Source organism: Chiroxiphia lanceolata, chromosome 1 (assembly GCF_009829145.1).
Source record: "Chiroxiphia lanceolata isolate bChiLan1 chromosome 1, bChiLan1.pri, whole genome shotgun sequence".
NCBI lineage: Eukaryota > Metazoa > Chordata > Aves > Passeriformes > Pipridae > Chiroxiphia > Chiroxiphia lanceolata.
In genome coordinates this window covers 40,512,022-40,529,567 of record NC_045637.1, presented here as the reverse complement: position 1 = coordinate 40,529,567, position 17,546 = coordinate 40,512,022, and the positions used below count along the sequence as shown (strand labels likewise).

The 17,546-nt window shown below is 36.7% G+C and overlaps 1 protein-coding gene across 1 annotated transcript in view; it reads left to right on the top strand.

Annotated features, from left to right (window-relative positions):
- The window catches only part of LOC116782716 (lipoxygenase homology domain-containing protein 1-like), a 36,013-nt gene extending 23,977 nt beyond the window's left edge, over positions 1–12,036 (top strand). The window contains exons 9-12 of the mRNA XM_032679656.1: positions 8,820–9,027; positions 10,618–10,677; positions 10,981–11,159; positions 11,666–12,036. Of these exons, the coding sequence (XP_032535547.1) occupies positions 8,820–9,027; positions 10,618–10,677; positions 10,981–11,159; positions 11,666–11,917 (699 nt within the window). The 3' untranslated portion in view covers positions 11,918–12,036. The remainder of the gene's footprint in view (positions 1–8,819; positions 9,028–10,617; positions 10,678–10,980; positions 11,160–11,665) is intronic.
- Positions 12,037–17,546: the final 5,510 nt, after the last annotated feature.

Here is a 17,546-nt window from a genome sequence, read left to right as displayed (position 1 = left end):
CCACACTATTTCTGATACAAGCCAGAATACCATTGGCCATCTTGGCCACCTGGGCACACTACTGGCTCATGTTCAGCAGCTGTCGATCAGCACCCCCAGGTCTTTTCTGCCAGGTATCTTTCCAGCTGCTCTTCCCCAGTCCTGTAGTGCTGCATGGGGTTGTTTTGACCCAAGTGCAGGACATGGCACTTGGCCTCGTTGAACCTCGCACAATTGGCCTTGGCCCATTGATCCACCCTGTCCAAATCCCTTTGCAGAGCCTTCCTACCCTCCAGCAGATCAACACTCCCATCTGACTTGGTGTCCTTGCAAACTGACTGAGGGTGCACTCAATCCCCCCATTCAGCTCACTGATAAGTGTATCAAACAGGATTAGCCCCAGTACTGATGCCTGGGGAATGCTACTTGTGACTGGCCACCAGCCAGATGTAACTCAATCCACCACCACTCTCTGGGCCTGGCCATCCAGCCAGTCTTTTACCCAGGGAACAGTACACCTGTCCAATCCATGAACAGCTGTTTTCTCCAGGAGAATGCTGTGGGAAATGGTATCAAAGTCTTTCTTAAAGTCCAGCTAAACACTCACAGCTTTTCCTTCATCCACTACTAAGGTTGGTCAAGCAGGACCTTCCTTTCATAAAACTGATGGCTGGGCATAATCCTCTGATTGTCTTGCACATGTCATGTGATGGCAGTTGAGATGATCTGCTCCATGACCTTCCCTGGTAGGCCTATAGTTCCCCAGATCCTCATTACAACTGTTGTAGATGGACATTTGCTAACTTCCTGTCAACTGGGACTTTTCCAGTTAGGTGGGATTGCTGGTAAATGACAGAAAATGGCTCAGTGTGCACTTCTGCCAGCTCCCTCAGTACCCTTGGGTAGATTGCATCCAGCATCATGGACTAGTGTGTCTAAGTGCTGCAGCAGCTTGCTGGCCATTTCCTCTTGGATTGTGGGGGCTTCATTCTGCTGCCTGTCTCTGTCTTACAGCTCAGGGGGCTGTGTATCAGGAGGACAACTGGTCTTGCTATTAGAGACTGAGGCAAAGAAGGCAGTAAGTACCTCAGCCTTTTCCTCATCCTTTGCCTGCCCTGTTGGTGGCACTCCTGGTTGCTTGCACTCCCTCAGGGCTTCTTCTCTACATGTAGGGAGCTTGGCCGCCATTGGTCCTAGCCCTATCCTGTGAGCTGCTCTAGTCTGAGCTGTGGACTCTTGGGAGCTCTCTCTGCTCCCTCTGTGGTTCCCCCATTTCAGGAAACTCCCCTGTGCACCACACTGCAATGCTCAGCTGCTGATTGTGCCAGCACCGGAGACACTCGGCTTGGCGACTGAGTGCTAGTTTTGGTTACACCATGTTTCAATCCATTAAGCAGAAGGACTAATCAGATGGGAACTAGGAAAATATGGGATATGTTCTTAGGGAAGGAAAGACTGGTGGAGGTTGCCAGAAACTGTGAGGAGAAAAGTAGAAAGAAAGAATATCATTAAAGCTTTGTGTAATCCTAGAAGACAGTGACAAATATCTGAGTAAGGTGCAGTTCTCATCGATACCTCCAGGGTGGCATTTCCCAGTCTGTAGTTACAGTCAGTAAGAGATTTATAAGGGACAGAGTTAGAACATACCATTGCAGTCACCTAGCTTGCCTTCACAACACTGGCCAATGGATTGGAGCTATGTGAATAATTAATTTGGTTTCCTGACATTTGCAGGGAAAGCAAACATGTCAAACTTTGTTGCAAAAAATTAAAAACTGGACAAAACTAATTAAAGCTAAAATTAAATGCAAGAAAGGGGTACTGTGTTCTGTCTTTGTAAAGCTCAAAAATGAATCACATAAATGACATTTCTAAGTCTGAAGTACTTGTCACTTAGTTTTACTTGCCTGTATTGTACACATTTGTCCTAACATGATGGTTTGAGCATCTGCTTCAGAAAGAGAGTGAAGTAGATGATTCCAGGAGATGGTTACCTTCTCTCTTCATTTGGACATTTATCTTATCCTCAGAGACTTTCTGCTGCTTTTGCAAGATTTTGCAGGGAAATTTTCTCACTATATGGACTTATTTTAGATAGACCAAGTTGGGTACGTGAATTTTATGCTGTATTCATTTCAGTTTTTTAATAAACAAGATAATTTTAAAATGCAGCTAACTTTATTAGCTTGATGTATCAAAGAATCTTAAAGTAGTTATGGTCAATGCAAGTCTGCATTTTTCAAGAAATAAAATATTCAGTCATTTTCCTCAATGTAGCAAGAACTAAACTAATTTCAATTTAAGTTAAATAGTTTAGCCAGTATCCCTAACAGAATGAATGGTTACCAATCACGAAATTTACATCCAGTTAGACAGTTGTTTCAAACCTTAAATATCCTTTTTTATTTTTTACATTTTAGAGATTCACACTATTTTCTAAATTTGTCAAGCTTTAACTTCTAGGAACTGAACTGAATCACACTTTTGACTGTTAGCCTGGATAGCTCTCTTACTAAACTTCTACTGCCTTTGACAGTATTTAGGGTAATTAGCAAATCAGTATGCCTTTGGCGAGTTAAATAGATTATTCTGCTTGATTCATGGAAAGAAAGGTTTTCCAGTGATTTATTAACTCATAAATCTTTTCAAAGTACTCTTCAACTTAACATCCTACTTCTTAAAGTGTCATAACTAGAGATTATATTTGCATAATCTCTAAAATCTTGTTTTCTTCCAGATAACTCATGAAAATACTAAAGAGCATAAGCTTATTAACTGGCCTCACTGTAATGAAATGTGCTTGAAAATATTCTGTTTACAGCTGCACTTGGAGACATACAAGTTAGATATTATATTATCCCATTATTATATTAGATTATGGTGTCTTAATCAAAATATTATACAATCATATGCATTACTGAAGTTGAAGAAAAATACATCCATCCTCTTTTCTTTGCCTGTTAAACCAGATCTCAAATTTTGACTTCTATTAATCCAATAATCAGGCTGCATTAGATGGGTTTGAATCTGTCCAGAGTTATGGCTGTCTTTTGTGGGTTATTCATTTATGTTTTGTTGTTGTTTTGTTTTGTTTTTTAATTTCTATTGTGTAATAACTTGTGTTTACAGCTTTAGATGTGGCTTATGATATTGGTCTATGTAAGCAGTCCTTTTGTGTTTTATTAAATGCATGTTACTTAAAGTCTCATTGAAATGTCTTTCACTACTTAGTTGAATGGTCATATCTGCTGGTTATTATAAGATGCCACTATTCTTTCTTGCTCCTGCTGCTGTTCTGTGCATACAAATCCTGTTTCAAAAAGATTTTCTTCCAGTTATACTAAGCAAATTTACATAAGGTCAGTGTAGGGCAAATACTATTTGGGTTTTTTTACTGCCCATATTCTTTCACTGATTCTTTACTAATTTTGTTGAAGATGACCAAACCATGATAAATGTAGGTTATCAGAAACCTCTAATTATTCATTCATTCTAATTTACATTACTTTTTTTCCTGTAAAGATTTTCCATGAATTTCTGGATGAGAATTTAACATAATACAAAAACATGCTTGCAGAAATTTGAGTTTGGAAGAAATTTGGGATTGGCTTTTTCAGATGCATGGAAACTCCTACTTTTAAAGAAACATTTGTACAGAACAGCAATTATAAGATGGTGAAGGCACACTCACATGCACTGTTCATCCTTCCACCGAGGTGGGACTCAGTGTACTGAGTACTGCTACTAGTGCTTGTCATCACTGCTGCTTAGCACCCAAAGTTTTCACCCCTTAAGTCTGCTGGTACACTGGCATACATTTACTCTGTCCAAACGTTTATTTAGTTTAAGCAATTAATATTGTTAATGGTTTGGAATTTCTCACTTGGTCTTTCTTAATAAAATTTTTCTGGATCTGATTGTATGGTTATGCTGGCACAACTAAAAAGGCGATAATATCCATCTAAGAGAAGGCAGTGATGTGACAATCATTTGGGACAGGGTGGAGGAGTTCAGTTCAGCACAGCTGGTAGAGGCCATGGGACCACAGTCTGAAGGGTGATGTCTCAGTAAAATTAATTTTTCTCGTTTGTCTCCTTCTACAGGAATATTCACAGACTGTTTCTTGTTTTGTCTGTGTTATAAGGGCCTTTATTTTGCCTCCCAGTGTTGAAACTCCTTTGTTTTCAGTAGAGTTTCTCCAGATTAACAAGTGAGATCAAAATAGTCAGGCAGCAAATCAATAGGTTTGCTAGGCTTAATAGAAAAGGTCCTTTATCTAGACACTCTAACTCCTTTTCCAATAAAAGCCTATTAAAATGATACTAACATTAGCAGTATGGGAAATCACTTGTGCATACAGGTTGATGAAATGAAGCATATGGTGTGTCTTGACTTGCCATTTTCAGTTCTGCTGGGAATAGTCATTTACCAACCATTAAAACTCAATACCATGCCTATAAAATGATTGGCATTTATAAAGGTAAATATTGCAGTGACTGTTCAAATGCTTCTTCTGTTACAAGAGCTATTGCAACTGCTACAGACAGTGATGTTGCCAGCACTGACATTGAAGAGTACTGAATAAAGTCAAACTGGGTCATAGATTCAAAGGAGATGCTTAAAACATGGGTCCCTGGAAAAAAAAAAAAAAAAGAAACATTTGAAGGAAATTTGAAAAGAAATTAAGAAAAAAACCCCAAACTTTAAATATTCTGAAACGTTTGCTGGAATGATTGTTTTAAAGGAATTTTTTAGTTCTTATTTTCTTAGCCAAGAAATATGAAAAGTGCCAATTCTGGTTTTGCCAGGGCAACTCTTCTGGATCACAGAGGATGTACGGTTCTCACACTGTCAGTCTCAGTTGCTTAGCCTTGGAGAGTATCTTTCTTTCTCCAGGCAATATTAATTAGGAAAATTTAGTGGCCTGTACACAAATTGTTTTAATACTATTCTGAGAAAATTCAGTATAAGCTCTGCTGAATTAGATAATATGTATTATTATCATTATTTAAGGTGACTTTTCTCCATTCGAACCTAATTTGATATTAGTAACTAAAAAACAACTAACATTTTTCCCCAGGGGAAACTGATGTAGCAAAGTTCTATATTCTTTAGGTTTACTTCTCTTCTATGTGTTTTCTTACTCCTTCTTTCTCTTTTTGTAGAAGAATTAACCCTTCAACAATTTAAAGACTCCCCGTTTGTAAGTCAAATAATAGATAAAGTATCATATGGCATACAAGACCTGTCAACAACTTGAGTATTTCCAACAATTTATGCCTAATCTGTGGTCTCAGATGAATCCGCAAAATCAGTAACTAAATTATTAATAATAATTGAATTTCTTAAAATTAGAATGAAATATATGTCATAATCTGTCTGTTTGCAGATAGGTTAAGAAAAGTGAATTAAATTTAGCAAATAAATTATCTCTAGCAAATTGTTCTTATTGTAGTTGCTACTCCTTCTCTGTTCTTTTCTGGTCTCTTGACTACAATAAAGCTTATTACACCACATAGGTTTTCAAATGTACACATAAAGAGAAAAGGTAATCTTGTCTGTGAAATGAGTTTGCCCCAGTTGTCACAGTTTCTAGTCTACCTAATAGTTTCTTAACTTGCAGTTTATTAGATGTCTGAATCATTTACAAATTTGACCATGGATTTCTGAGATTTTACATGCTCTAAAATGAGTTTGTTTTAATGGCACATTGACAAATGACGAAGTAATGTGTCCAACACAAACCAAATATCAAAGTTTTCAGAAATATTTATTCAGTCAAAATATACTTATTTTCAGAGGAAAAACAATTTGGAAAATCTTTTGTGTACTAACTACATATACAAACTTGCTGTTACCTGTGGCTGCATTATCCAGGTTATACATAACCCATAGTATATGCTGCCCTCGATTTCTTAAGTTACTGAGTTACTAAGTACTAAAAGCTTGTTAGCCATCAAGTTTAATGTAAATCAAACACAACTATCCTTCTTCTGGAGAAAGCACAAGTCCAGAAGTCAGCAGAATGTTGTCTATATTTTTCCTTTATTCTTAACTCTCCTTTCCAAGAGTGGATCACCGACAACAGATTTTTTTGAGACACTGATGATGGTGTCGGTAGTCATCCTCTGTAAAGCTCTTTTCTCTTAAAAAGAAGTTATTCTAACAAGGATCTAACAAAAGCTCCCTCATATATTTCCAATAAAATAAATCACCGTGCTTGTTATTTCGAGTTAATTTTCTTCACAGTAGCTAGTATGAGGTTCTGTTTCGGATTTGCGCTGAACACAGGGTTGATAATATAGAGATATTCTTGTGACTGCTGAGCAGTGTTCACACAGAGCCAAGGCCTTTTCTGCTTTTCATACTGCCATGCTGATGAGGAGGCTGGGGGTGCATGGGAAACTGGAAGGACACACAGCCGGGACAGCTGCCCCCACCTGACCAAAGGGGTATTCCAGACCAAATTACATCATACTCAGTACATAAAGCAGGGGCAGGAAGGAGGAAGGGGGATGTTCAGAGTGATGCTCTTTGTTTTCCCAAGTAACCATTACATGTGATGGGGCTCTGCTTTCTTGGAGATGGCTGAACACCTGACTGCCCATGAGAAGCAGTGAATTAATTCCTTGTTTTGCTTTGCTTGTGTGTGCAGCTTTTCCTTTCCCTACTAACTGTCTTTATCTCAGTTCACAAGTTTTCTGGCTTTTACCCTTCTGATTCTCTCCCTGATCCCATTGGTGGGGGAGTGAGTGAGCTGCATGGGGCTTGGTTACTGACTGGGCTTAAATCACAACAACCATGCATTAATAGAAGCATAAGCATTTGCAAGAACAAGCAGCAATTTTAGAGATAAATTTTCACACTTTGGGAACTTAAAATATTTTATGACTAACAGAGACAAGGGTCTATATGTTTCTTACTTGAGTCTATCCATGTTTTTCATTCATCTTCTAACTCTGTATTTTTAATACATTTAATTTTGCAAGTCTAATAAATAATTTTATTTTATTCAAACATGCTATAACTTTACCAATCCTGTTAAAGCAGTGATCAAACTAATATCACAGTTAAGGTAAATTAAGAGTTCAGATTAATCGTATTCAATCATTAGATTAGTCCAGTAGGTAATAAAATAAAATGGTAGTGTCAACACTACACATTATTTTTTTGATATAACTAAGGAAAACATGAAGAGGAGCCTCTTTATCTGCAGTCCTACACTTCATCTAAAATTTCAGCCCTTCCAATGTATTTGCTCTGCTGCTGCAGGACATTATCCTGAGAACCTCCATTGTCATTTTATGCTTTTGCCAGTCTAAATTCACTAAGCAGCTGATAACCTTGACTCCTTGTAAGGAAGTATTCAAGTGCTTCTGTAGTACTTTTTCCTTAAAATCATTGTCTCACTTTCCCATTTCACATGATAACTTTGGGGTGATAGTGCAGATGTGATGATGATTAAATGATACACTCTAGCAGTTTTTGACTAACATGACCTTTCAGTATAGAAGCCACGAAGTAATTCAAAGATGGTTTGGTGATTATTTTGAGGAGACTGTTAAAGATGTAGTTCACAAACATACATACTTTCATATTCACATGTACATATATTAATGAAAAACAAGAAAAAATATTAAGAACAAATTTAAAAATTTTCTGATTCTGGGTCATATAATGACCATAGGTGGTCATATAATATCTGCAATTTTGAGCTCAATATTTTAGCTTATGCTGGGTCTTATTAAGCTGCAATCTGGTCAGGCTGGTCTTTGTGACACAAATCTTTCATCAGTTCTGCAGCGGGAAAACCTGTCCAGGAAAGAAACATAACTGTGACCGGTGGAGCAAGAGAACTGCTTTTCTCTGTTTCATCTCTGCATAAACCTTTGAATAAGGGTTGCTGCCCTCTTACTCCGGCAGAGTAACTTCAGTGTGAATTAGGTTGAGAAGACTTCTCAGCAGTCAAATGTTTTTCACCATTTTTTTCTTGCTACCTAATCCCTTCAAAAACATCTTTATATCTTTAAATCATCCTGGAAATTCCATCACAAATAACACTACCTTTTACCAGTTATCAACCGCAATAGAAATGAGATGATAATTCATAATCTATAAAGCAAAAAAAATGGAAAATCTCTTTGCCAAGAGTTTAATCTCTGTTTTCCATCTGAGGAAATAGGAAAACAGGTGAAGACCAAAAAATCCAAAATCCCATATTGTGAAACTGGTACCATTTGTTTTAAAAACTGTAAAAATATTATGGACTTTTTAACTGATAGAGAAGATTTGAACTTATTTCAACATAACCATCTCTAGTATTTTTCCTTAAATTCAATTACTTTTATTGAAACTAGTCCTACAAGTTAATCCAAATCTGGAATGAAGTTTGTCATTCTTTCTGAAGAAAATAAAATACCTTTCTGTGATGCTTATTTTCACCCTTCTTATTCCCTGTATTTCATCCCTCAAATGATAACCCTTGGCGTATATTTTGTTGAGAGTAAGACATGTTTAAAATGGTATCCCTGTAGATCATTAAACTCAAAATTTGGGAAGGAAAATCTCTCACAAATTGAGCACAAGCAACTGATAGATCTCTGTGGGAAAAGAAGCAGTTTAGCTGTAAATTGTGGAACCACAAAGGGGGTAAATACTTCTTAAGGCAGGCATTTAGCATCTTTAAACTTGTTTTGGTTCTGTTCATCTGGTTCTGTTGGTATTTATTGAATTAACAAAAAAATTCCTGATTTTCTTCTCGCTACTGTATTTCAAAATACACTGATAAGTTGGTTCCATGGTTCTGTTTCAATACGACTTTTTGATTCTGAATTTTTCAGGTGGATGTTTTTCAAGTGGAAGCAGTAGATGTTGGGATTCTGCAAAGGATGGTGGTTGAAAAAGGGAAAGGTTCTGACTGGCTTCTGGAGAAGATTATTGTGAAAGAATCAGCATCTTCAGGGACCGAAACATTGTTTATGGCTCGTACATGGCTTAAAGACAGACATGATGGAAAAAGAATTGCCTCAGTAGCTCTGAATGCCACAGGTCAATACTATCTTCAAACTATCATTTGCTAAGAAATTTGTTCCAAACTGTAATTTGCTTCCACAAACAAGTTATGGTTTAAATTATTCCAGTAGAACATTGTCATTATATAGGGAATTAGTGTGTCTAAACACGGTTGTGTTTTAGTACCGTTTAGTAACCATTATTTGCCAGAAGATAATTTCTGCTTTGTTATTCCAGATTTATAGTGGCATAAATGGCAACATATTTGGCCTATGTCTTTACATATTGCTGCCTCTCCAAGTCTTACTTCTACATTTGCAAACTATTTTTTTAAGTTTCAAGTACCTCTGGCGACTACTTGCTAGGCAGAGTGAAAATGAGGTAAAAAGTGGGGCAAAATATTTTTAAGCAGTGAAGAAAATGTCTCTATTGTATTGAAGATGACTGTTTTACCATATTTATGCTACACGGTTTGGACAGCTTTTGCCAGAAACTGGACATATTTTTGACTGACACCGTGTGAGTAATCAGACCACAGAGGCACAGTTTTCACCCCACTGCCTGTGGCTGCACTCTTTGTCAAAACAAGAAGGAAATGTGCACCCTTCCTCTCTGTGTCATGATTTCAATACAAGCATATATTTGATTACAATCTGGTGTGCAAGATAGAACCGGACCACACCACGGTCCAAACAGATCAGCAGGCAATCAAAGCTCAATATGCACCTCTAAGACTGATGTAGTTCAAATGGTACTACCTCTAGGAGAAGTTAATTAACAGTATAGGTGAGCCCTCAGATTAGAGAAAATATTCTAGTTCTTTTCCACCTAACTCCCAAGGCATCTCTGCTCACTATAGCAGCATTTGGCGTTACTGTTCTTGTCCAGCACTAGCCTCTTGACAGTGAATATGATTCCAATTCAATCCATTTTCTCTGCTTTATCGTCTCTAAATTTTGATCATTTGAAACCAGAAAGAAAAGGAGGGAGCTGCTATTGTGCAAAAGCAAATAATTTCAGCTTTGTTTTACATTGTAGATTTTGACTTTTCTTTAAAAAAAAGAAAAAGGAATATTTAATTTCTGTTTCTACCAGACTGCATTGATTTGAACAAAATGTTCCTGTGAGTTTCTTTATACTATAATTGGCAAATCCAGTCTAGGTTATGAACTCAAAAGAAGGCTTCTCATCTTTGGTTCAGGCCTCTACCTAATGTTTATAAACAGTTTTTCTATACCAAATCCCACTGAAATCAATGGAGACTAATATCACTGAGAGGAACATCAGCCCCTAGAATGGACTTTAAACACATCTAATTAGTGCTCATTCTTCCAGAGCACGAATTGTACAAATGAAACAGAAATGCTTTAAAATGAAAAATACTTGAATCTTCATGTTACAGCCATTTCATAGTAAAGAGCTAGCCCTAGAGTCAGTTCATTAAATAGGATGATATGTAGGAGATGATGCTTAAGTAGAAAATCACATTGTACACTTCCTATTTAAATCTTTAATCTAAATGATATAATACTTAGTCAATTGTCTCGCTAGAGATGAATACAGACATTTATTATCATATAGACACCGTTCTACAGAAAGTATTAATTTGATCTTTTTTTTAATTAGAAATTCAGGAAAGGAAGAGCACTTCTGCCTGGCCTTTAGGAAAAGAACAAATGAATTCAGGTATAGCTTCTGTAATTACGTTGACTGTTTTAGTGATCATTTTTGAAGTAATAATGGGAGAATATTTTCATCACCATATGTCATTACACTTATGAGTACTGACAGTAGTTTCCCCTTTGTAGTAGTAAGAAATGGCAATATACTTATACTTGATCAGCACTCAGGTGACATGCTAATAAAGTAATGCTCCCCATGTAGACTAAACATCTTAGAAATTTTATATCAGATAGCTTGGTTAATATATGAAAATAGAAACATCATTTATATTTTTTCCTTTTTATTTTCCTTATTTTATTTGTTCAGAAGGCAGATGGAGGATTTATTTAACAAAACATCAAGAAGAAACAAAATCAGAATTTGAAAAGTTGTCAGAAAATATATCCAAAATGGTTATGGTTTTTTACGGAAGCAAAGGCAAGTCAAATCCAGTTTCCATGGAAAACAGAGTGGACCATCAGAATAAGAACCAAATAACATATGATGTAAGATATGCCTATATTTAAATTTTCTTTGAGTTTCTTTTTAAAGTGAGATAATCATGTACTATTGTTTAAATATTCAAGAAAAACAGAACTGAAATTTTCAGTTGCACATCAGATTTCATTTTTTAATTTTTTTACTTTCTTGAGTTCACAATGATCAAGCATATTCTTTTTTTGCCCCTCAACAAATAGCTAATAATATATATCAATTTAAATAGCATTAACGTTACATATTCACATTTAGAAATAAGTGTGGTATGTAATTTGAATTTGATGGAACAATTACAATGAATGTCCCTAGAAGATAAGGCTAAAATATCCTTAAGTGCCTACAGTCAACCTGGTTCTGCTGCCTTTGAAGTCAATGGCCCTTTTAGCACCAAGGTTGATGTAAAAGGGGTCCAGGACTGTTCTGATCCCTTTAAAGCAAACTTCCTCTCTTGCTATAAATTACCTTTGCATTTATCTCTGTTTGGGTGCTAACTCATGGTTTTGTTACTTCTTAGATACATTTACCATCTGATTTGGGAATGCTTTATAAAGTGAGACTTGGTCTCCAGAGTTTGGAAAACAGCATATCCCAGTTGTCTCTTCATCACTTTAAAATACAGAACACATCGACCCTGGATACCTTTAGTCTCACCATAAATAAAACACTTTCTCTTTCTCTTAATGGAGACAGATGGATTGAATTCCCCATACAGTGGCCATTAAAAGAAGCACTTTCTGGTAGGTATAAATCTACTTCAAAGCAGTAGTCTGGTCCAGGAGGTTAACACATCCTAGTATTACAATAGAAACCTTTATCAAAACAGAAATTTTTATTGGTTTTATTTAATGATTCATAAAGGCTGGATAAGAATTTAAAATGTATGAAGGAAAATACTACCCACTCAGCTTAATTTCTGTACCATAAAATGGTAAGTGCAATATTCATTTGATTGCACAGAACCATTCTGCTACACAGAACCGTTTATAAAAAATATCCCTTTCTTGCAATACTGTAATATTTCTATTCTCCTTTCTTTAGTCCTCAGCAGCTGATATTACTGACATTAACATGATTTTTTATAGCTCATTTACTATTAAGAGATTTTGTTGTTTGTTTGCACATTCCAAACAAAGACTCTCAGTAAATAACAGCTCAAAACTACATATAAGCTTCAGTTTTATTATCTTTACACACTCCAAATATTTATGCTTGTTAAAATAGTTCAACAATTCTTTCATACATCACCTTGGTTAAGTAAAATAAAAGAAATCTTTTCACCTAACATCCACCATATCTCCTCATTACTGAATGTTACCATATAATGAAACAATTATCAAGTAAATTAACAGACCAATTAATGATACTTAATATTCAAATAATTTGTGTCTGTGTTTTGTGCAGAACCCAAATAATTCAGTTCAACTAAAGTGAGTTGAAGTAGATGTTATATTAACTACCCCAATACACTTTGTATTTGAACTTATGGCCCAGTTTCAGTGAGGTGTTTGAATACATCTAAATGTATATATGCAAATAATCTCAGTAGAATTAATAGAGGTTGAGGCTTTGTGGGTTTTTTTCATATTTTGGCTGCAATTGATAATGTAAATTTTGTATTTAGGTTTTAGATTTTATATTGCTTAAAGGTGTTATTTTCACTTGAAGACATCCAAAGTACGAGTACAAAACAGGGCTTAATGGCTTTCATCTCCTACGCTCAAGACTGAAAAAAAAGGACCTTCAGGTTAACATAAAGGCCATGACTGTGACCCTTGCAAAAGCCTGATCACTGTCACATGCAGAAGTATGTAGGATACAGGTACAAGCACACAGAAATGATGGGAGAAAGATCCAGCATGGGTGATAAAGGGGCAGTGAGACTGGAATCCCTGTGACCTTTTTCTGACTCTGACTCTGTCACTTTCAACCTCTTGGTTGAAAAAATAATTCCCCCATTCTTTGCCTTTTTTTTTCTTTTTTTTTTTTTTTGGTAATATTTTTATTCTTTGTAAATGCTCTGAGATTGAGAGATAAAAAAATCACAAACAAGGAATAGGTGTTATATTACCCATGTGTTTAGGTAAAATAACAAACAAATGAAATAGCTCATCTCTGTGGCTTTTATTTGTTTCAACACATGCTTTAGAAGTCTTAAAGGAGGCTTTGTAAGCACAGTGAAGAAAAAACTAGAACAGTAATTCCCCCAAATCTTTGCTGTTTATGTCCAAGATAGCTTTAAGCAGTGTCACAGCAAGTAGTACATGTGCAGTTCAAAGCAATCTTTACACACACACTTACTTGCAATTTATTGTGCAAAAGAGATACGTTTTTCTGTCAGCTTTCTAAATCTAATTTATTTTCTCCTCAGTTTTCTTTTTCTCAGCTAAAAACAAAACCAGTATTGTGTTAATTGGAATGGAAAGCAGCTGATCATAATCATCATAACCAGAAACCATGTGCTGTTAAATTTCAGATAAAGCTCTGTCATTCATAGAGTGACTTAATATTTCATCTCTTAGTTATATTTTCTTTTTGCCTCTTTCTTTTTTTTTCCTATTTGGGATTGTGATGAAGCATAGGCTAATGGCTAATTGAAACCATCAAAACACAGTTGATAAAATACAGTATGGACCCTAGAGATCTGGCTGTGAACATATGTGCCTTTGGGTGTATTAATGGGCAGAGGCCTCCAGCTGAATATATACATAAATAGTTTCTCTTCACTGTACCTCCCTTTGAGATGCTAACACCTCAGGAATCCCCAGGGATGACATGCTTCTCTCTTTCTCCTCTCACATACAGGGCTGTACAGAAGGTGAATTTTGCAAATCTGTAGTTTTTAAGGCAAAACAATTAAATATTGAAAAGGTGAAATAAAAATGCATTATGCTACTTTCAAATAGATTATTTCCACAGAGTTAAAAAAGAACCGTAATTCACACTGAGATTATGAAATAATTTGAATTTATAAAATTAATGGAGTTGTAGCATTCATATATGTCACCCTTATTGTATGTAACTTCTTTTCAGAGATTTCTTTTATCTTTCCTCTCTCCAGTCTATTCAGTACACTACAGAGACAAAAGCTTGGTTGCCTATGTTTATGCTATGATAATCTGATCGCACTACCTGAAGGAAGACCACTGTTGAAGCATTTTAGCTCTCTGCCCTTGCCTACATTAGTCTTCCTCAATTGCCCAATTGTACAATGTATTCTGCCAGTTCTATCCACTGTATGATCTGACACAAAGTTCATGCAGTGTAACTTCTACTTGACTGCTGTGTATCAGGGCCATGATAAGTCAACAGATCTTACTTACCTTGGCCAGAGTCACCTGGAACCTCCAGCCATAACAGGCATAGGATGTCCATTTCAGATCATGTTTGAGCTACTTCAGATGTGTATCTTACTCTATTCCTCTCTATGCCCCACTCTTCTGCACAGTCCTTGGACATATGTTGTAGCCTTATTTTCAGTCCTTCTTTGACCCTTTCACCTGATGCTCCCAGCTTCATCACCAGGATGGATTCCAGGTCTTTTTCATTGTTTGCTGTGTGAGAAATAGAAACCCAATCGGGCAATTTCCAATCAGAATTTATTATATGATAAAAGCAAAATCAGCGCTGGGTGATCAGGGAAGGGGTTCAACAACTCCCAACGCCTGTCACACCCAAAGAAGACAGTTGTTCTACATTTATTTCCAGCTACTACATGAATATTCATTATACATAAGTATAAACATTATACATTGTTAGGTACATGAGTATAAACATTATTTCTTAACAAGAATGTTATCTATAAGCATAATATTGTTAAATCAGACATTCAGCAGATGTTTGCTTGTTATCTATAAATTTTAAGAAAGGTGCTATTATCTAGCTAACTAAACAAAATTCTCTCACTATAAATCCTACACAAGGTAAAAGGGAGGTAACTTGTTTTACCTCTTTGTAGGGGCCCAATTAAGTTTTACAATTTGTTTTTCTTTTCTCTCTCCAGGTCATATTGACCTTACACTGTTTTCTCTTAATTAGCTCGAATCATTTTCTCAGTTTCTCACAATCCCTCCTCTCTTTCTATAAAATTATTGATTCGAGTTTTTTGCTCTAATCTGGACAATATTAATTTGACATTTTCTTCATCTTGGGAAGGTGGAGTTCTGGTGACTAACAGTACCTTGGCACTTTGAGCCGTCTTTGGATCTGTCGGCATTGTTGATATTTGCATTCTTTGTACTACAGAAACTATCAATCTAATGAAACAAGGGATTAAACATGGTAAAAATAGTATACTGGCCAACGCGCATAATAGAAAGAATCCTACTTTCTTCCACCAAGCTGTTCCTAACAAGTTATCCCACCACTGGCTGTCGAGCATAGAGTTCCATTTTTGTACAGGTACATGAGTCAGTTTTCTGATATCCTTTGCAATATCCATAACTGCCTGTCTATTATCATCAATTTGTAGACAACAATCTGAAGTGTTGAATTTACCACACACACCCCCTTCCTTGGCTAGCAGATAATGTAAGGCAAGCCGATTCTGATACACAGCTGCTCGAGTTTTTGATTGCTGACTTGTGATTAGATCCAGAGTTTGAATTGTCTTACTGGCTACTATTTCCATGACTGCTTGAAGGCGGATAATTCTATTTAGTATGTACATGGGGGTTCGATAACCCCAGGTCCCATCTTGGGCCCAAGTAGCTGGTCCGTAAGTAGCAATGATTCGTTCAGGAGGCCATTCATCATCATACCACTTTTGGGTTCCTCCAATGTCATCCCTTTTTTCTCGGGGTATGGTTCCATAATCATCATACAAAGGTACACCTAAACTCATACCTTTTTTGGGGGGCAGTAAAAAGAACCCCGGTTGGATTATACCTAGTGTACAGACTCCTCTCCAGTCTTTAGGGAGCTGTGTATATGCTCGCTTTCCACATATCCAGAATAATCCTTCCGGAGCTACCCATTCTAAATCGGTACTACCTGCTTGGTCCCAATATGTTTTTAATTCTCTCATGCTCTTCAAAAGGGGTTTTTTTTTTAAATTTGTTTCATTACACCACCAGCTTTGAGCTTCATCATGCCAGGTACAGTCTGCAGTCATATTGTTAGTCCAATACCCTAATGGTTCTTTTGGCCACCAGTATTCTCCTGTGGTATTGATTATTTTCACTGATAGGCATGGGGACTCTCCTACTTTGGTTTTATATATTTCCCTACCTCTCCGTTCAATGCATTCTTGCCCAACCACATCAGAAATTAAAATCCAACCTTGGGGCCTAGATTCTGATGCTTTCTGGGAGTGATTCCATTTTAAAATTTCCCATGGGGTGAGACCAGTACCTTTCCAGGGCCACTCTTCTGTCATCAAAGGTCCACTACAAATCCAGCACTTGGATAAATTTAAGGTTTGAATAATATGTTCCATTAGATCAATATATAGGTTAGTTCCATAACCCGGGAGTTGCCAATCTTCTCCTAGTTTGTCTTTCAATTTCTGGTATAAGTCACCTGTGTTGGAAGGCTTTCCCTGTGTTCTTTCTTTTAATGTAGTTTGCACCCTCTTTTTTATTATTTCCTCCCTTTTCAAGTCCTGCATTCCACCACCGTCAGAAATGTCCCAATGGCCTTCTTGAGTGAAACAAATCCATTCCTCTCCCTTAGGACAACTAAGTCCCAGCCTGGTTCCCCCTTTTCCTAAATTTTGTGCTACCCATAGTTGCCGAGAACCCGTGTTGCAAGTGTTCAGTTGTCTATAGTCATAGCAGACTTTGTTGACAAATGAGTGATAGCTTAAGCTTTGAATCATACGGCCTTTATATCGTGTAGTTTAGTAGCATTTTGTACACTTGTCAGACAGGACGTGAGCCCAAAAGCAGCAGAGTATCCAAAAGGGTCCAGCATAACTTAAGCCTCCACGGCCCATGCCCGAACGGGGTTGCATCCCGTGGCTGGCTGTCAGTGGCAGGTTCAGAGGTTAACCTGGTCTTGCCCCTTTTAGGTTTTCTAATTTAATTAAGGCCCAGTTTTTCGTTTCCAGGTGAAGGTTCACTTTATCTCACAACAACGGATTCTGTCAACAGAATTATTATTCCCACTAATTAATCAATATATAAATTGTTAGCCATTGTGACATTCTTTACATGGGGTCTATAAAGTTAAAGTCATCCAGCGGGCAGTCAATTTGGGCTGTTTCTCCAGAAAATTTCATCATACTGTACCTTAATGCTGCATACCAGTCAGTTTCAAATATTTCCCAATTTACTGGTAATAACAATTCCCACCCACAAAACAGCTTATTTATCTGTACTGACTCTAATTGGGGTGGATCTCCCTGCGTGTCACGACACTCAGGGCAATGTATATGTCTTCTTTTTCAAGGTCACAAG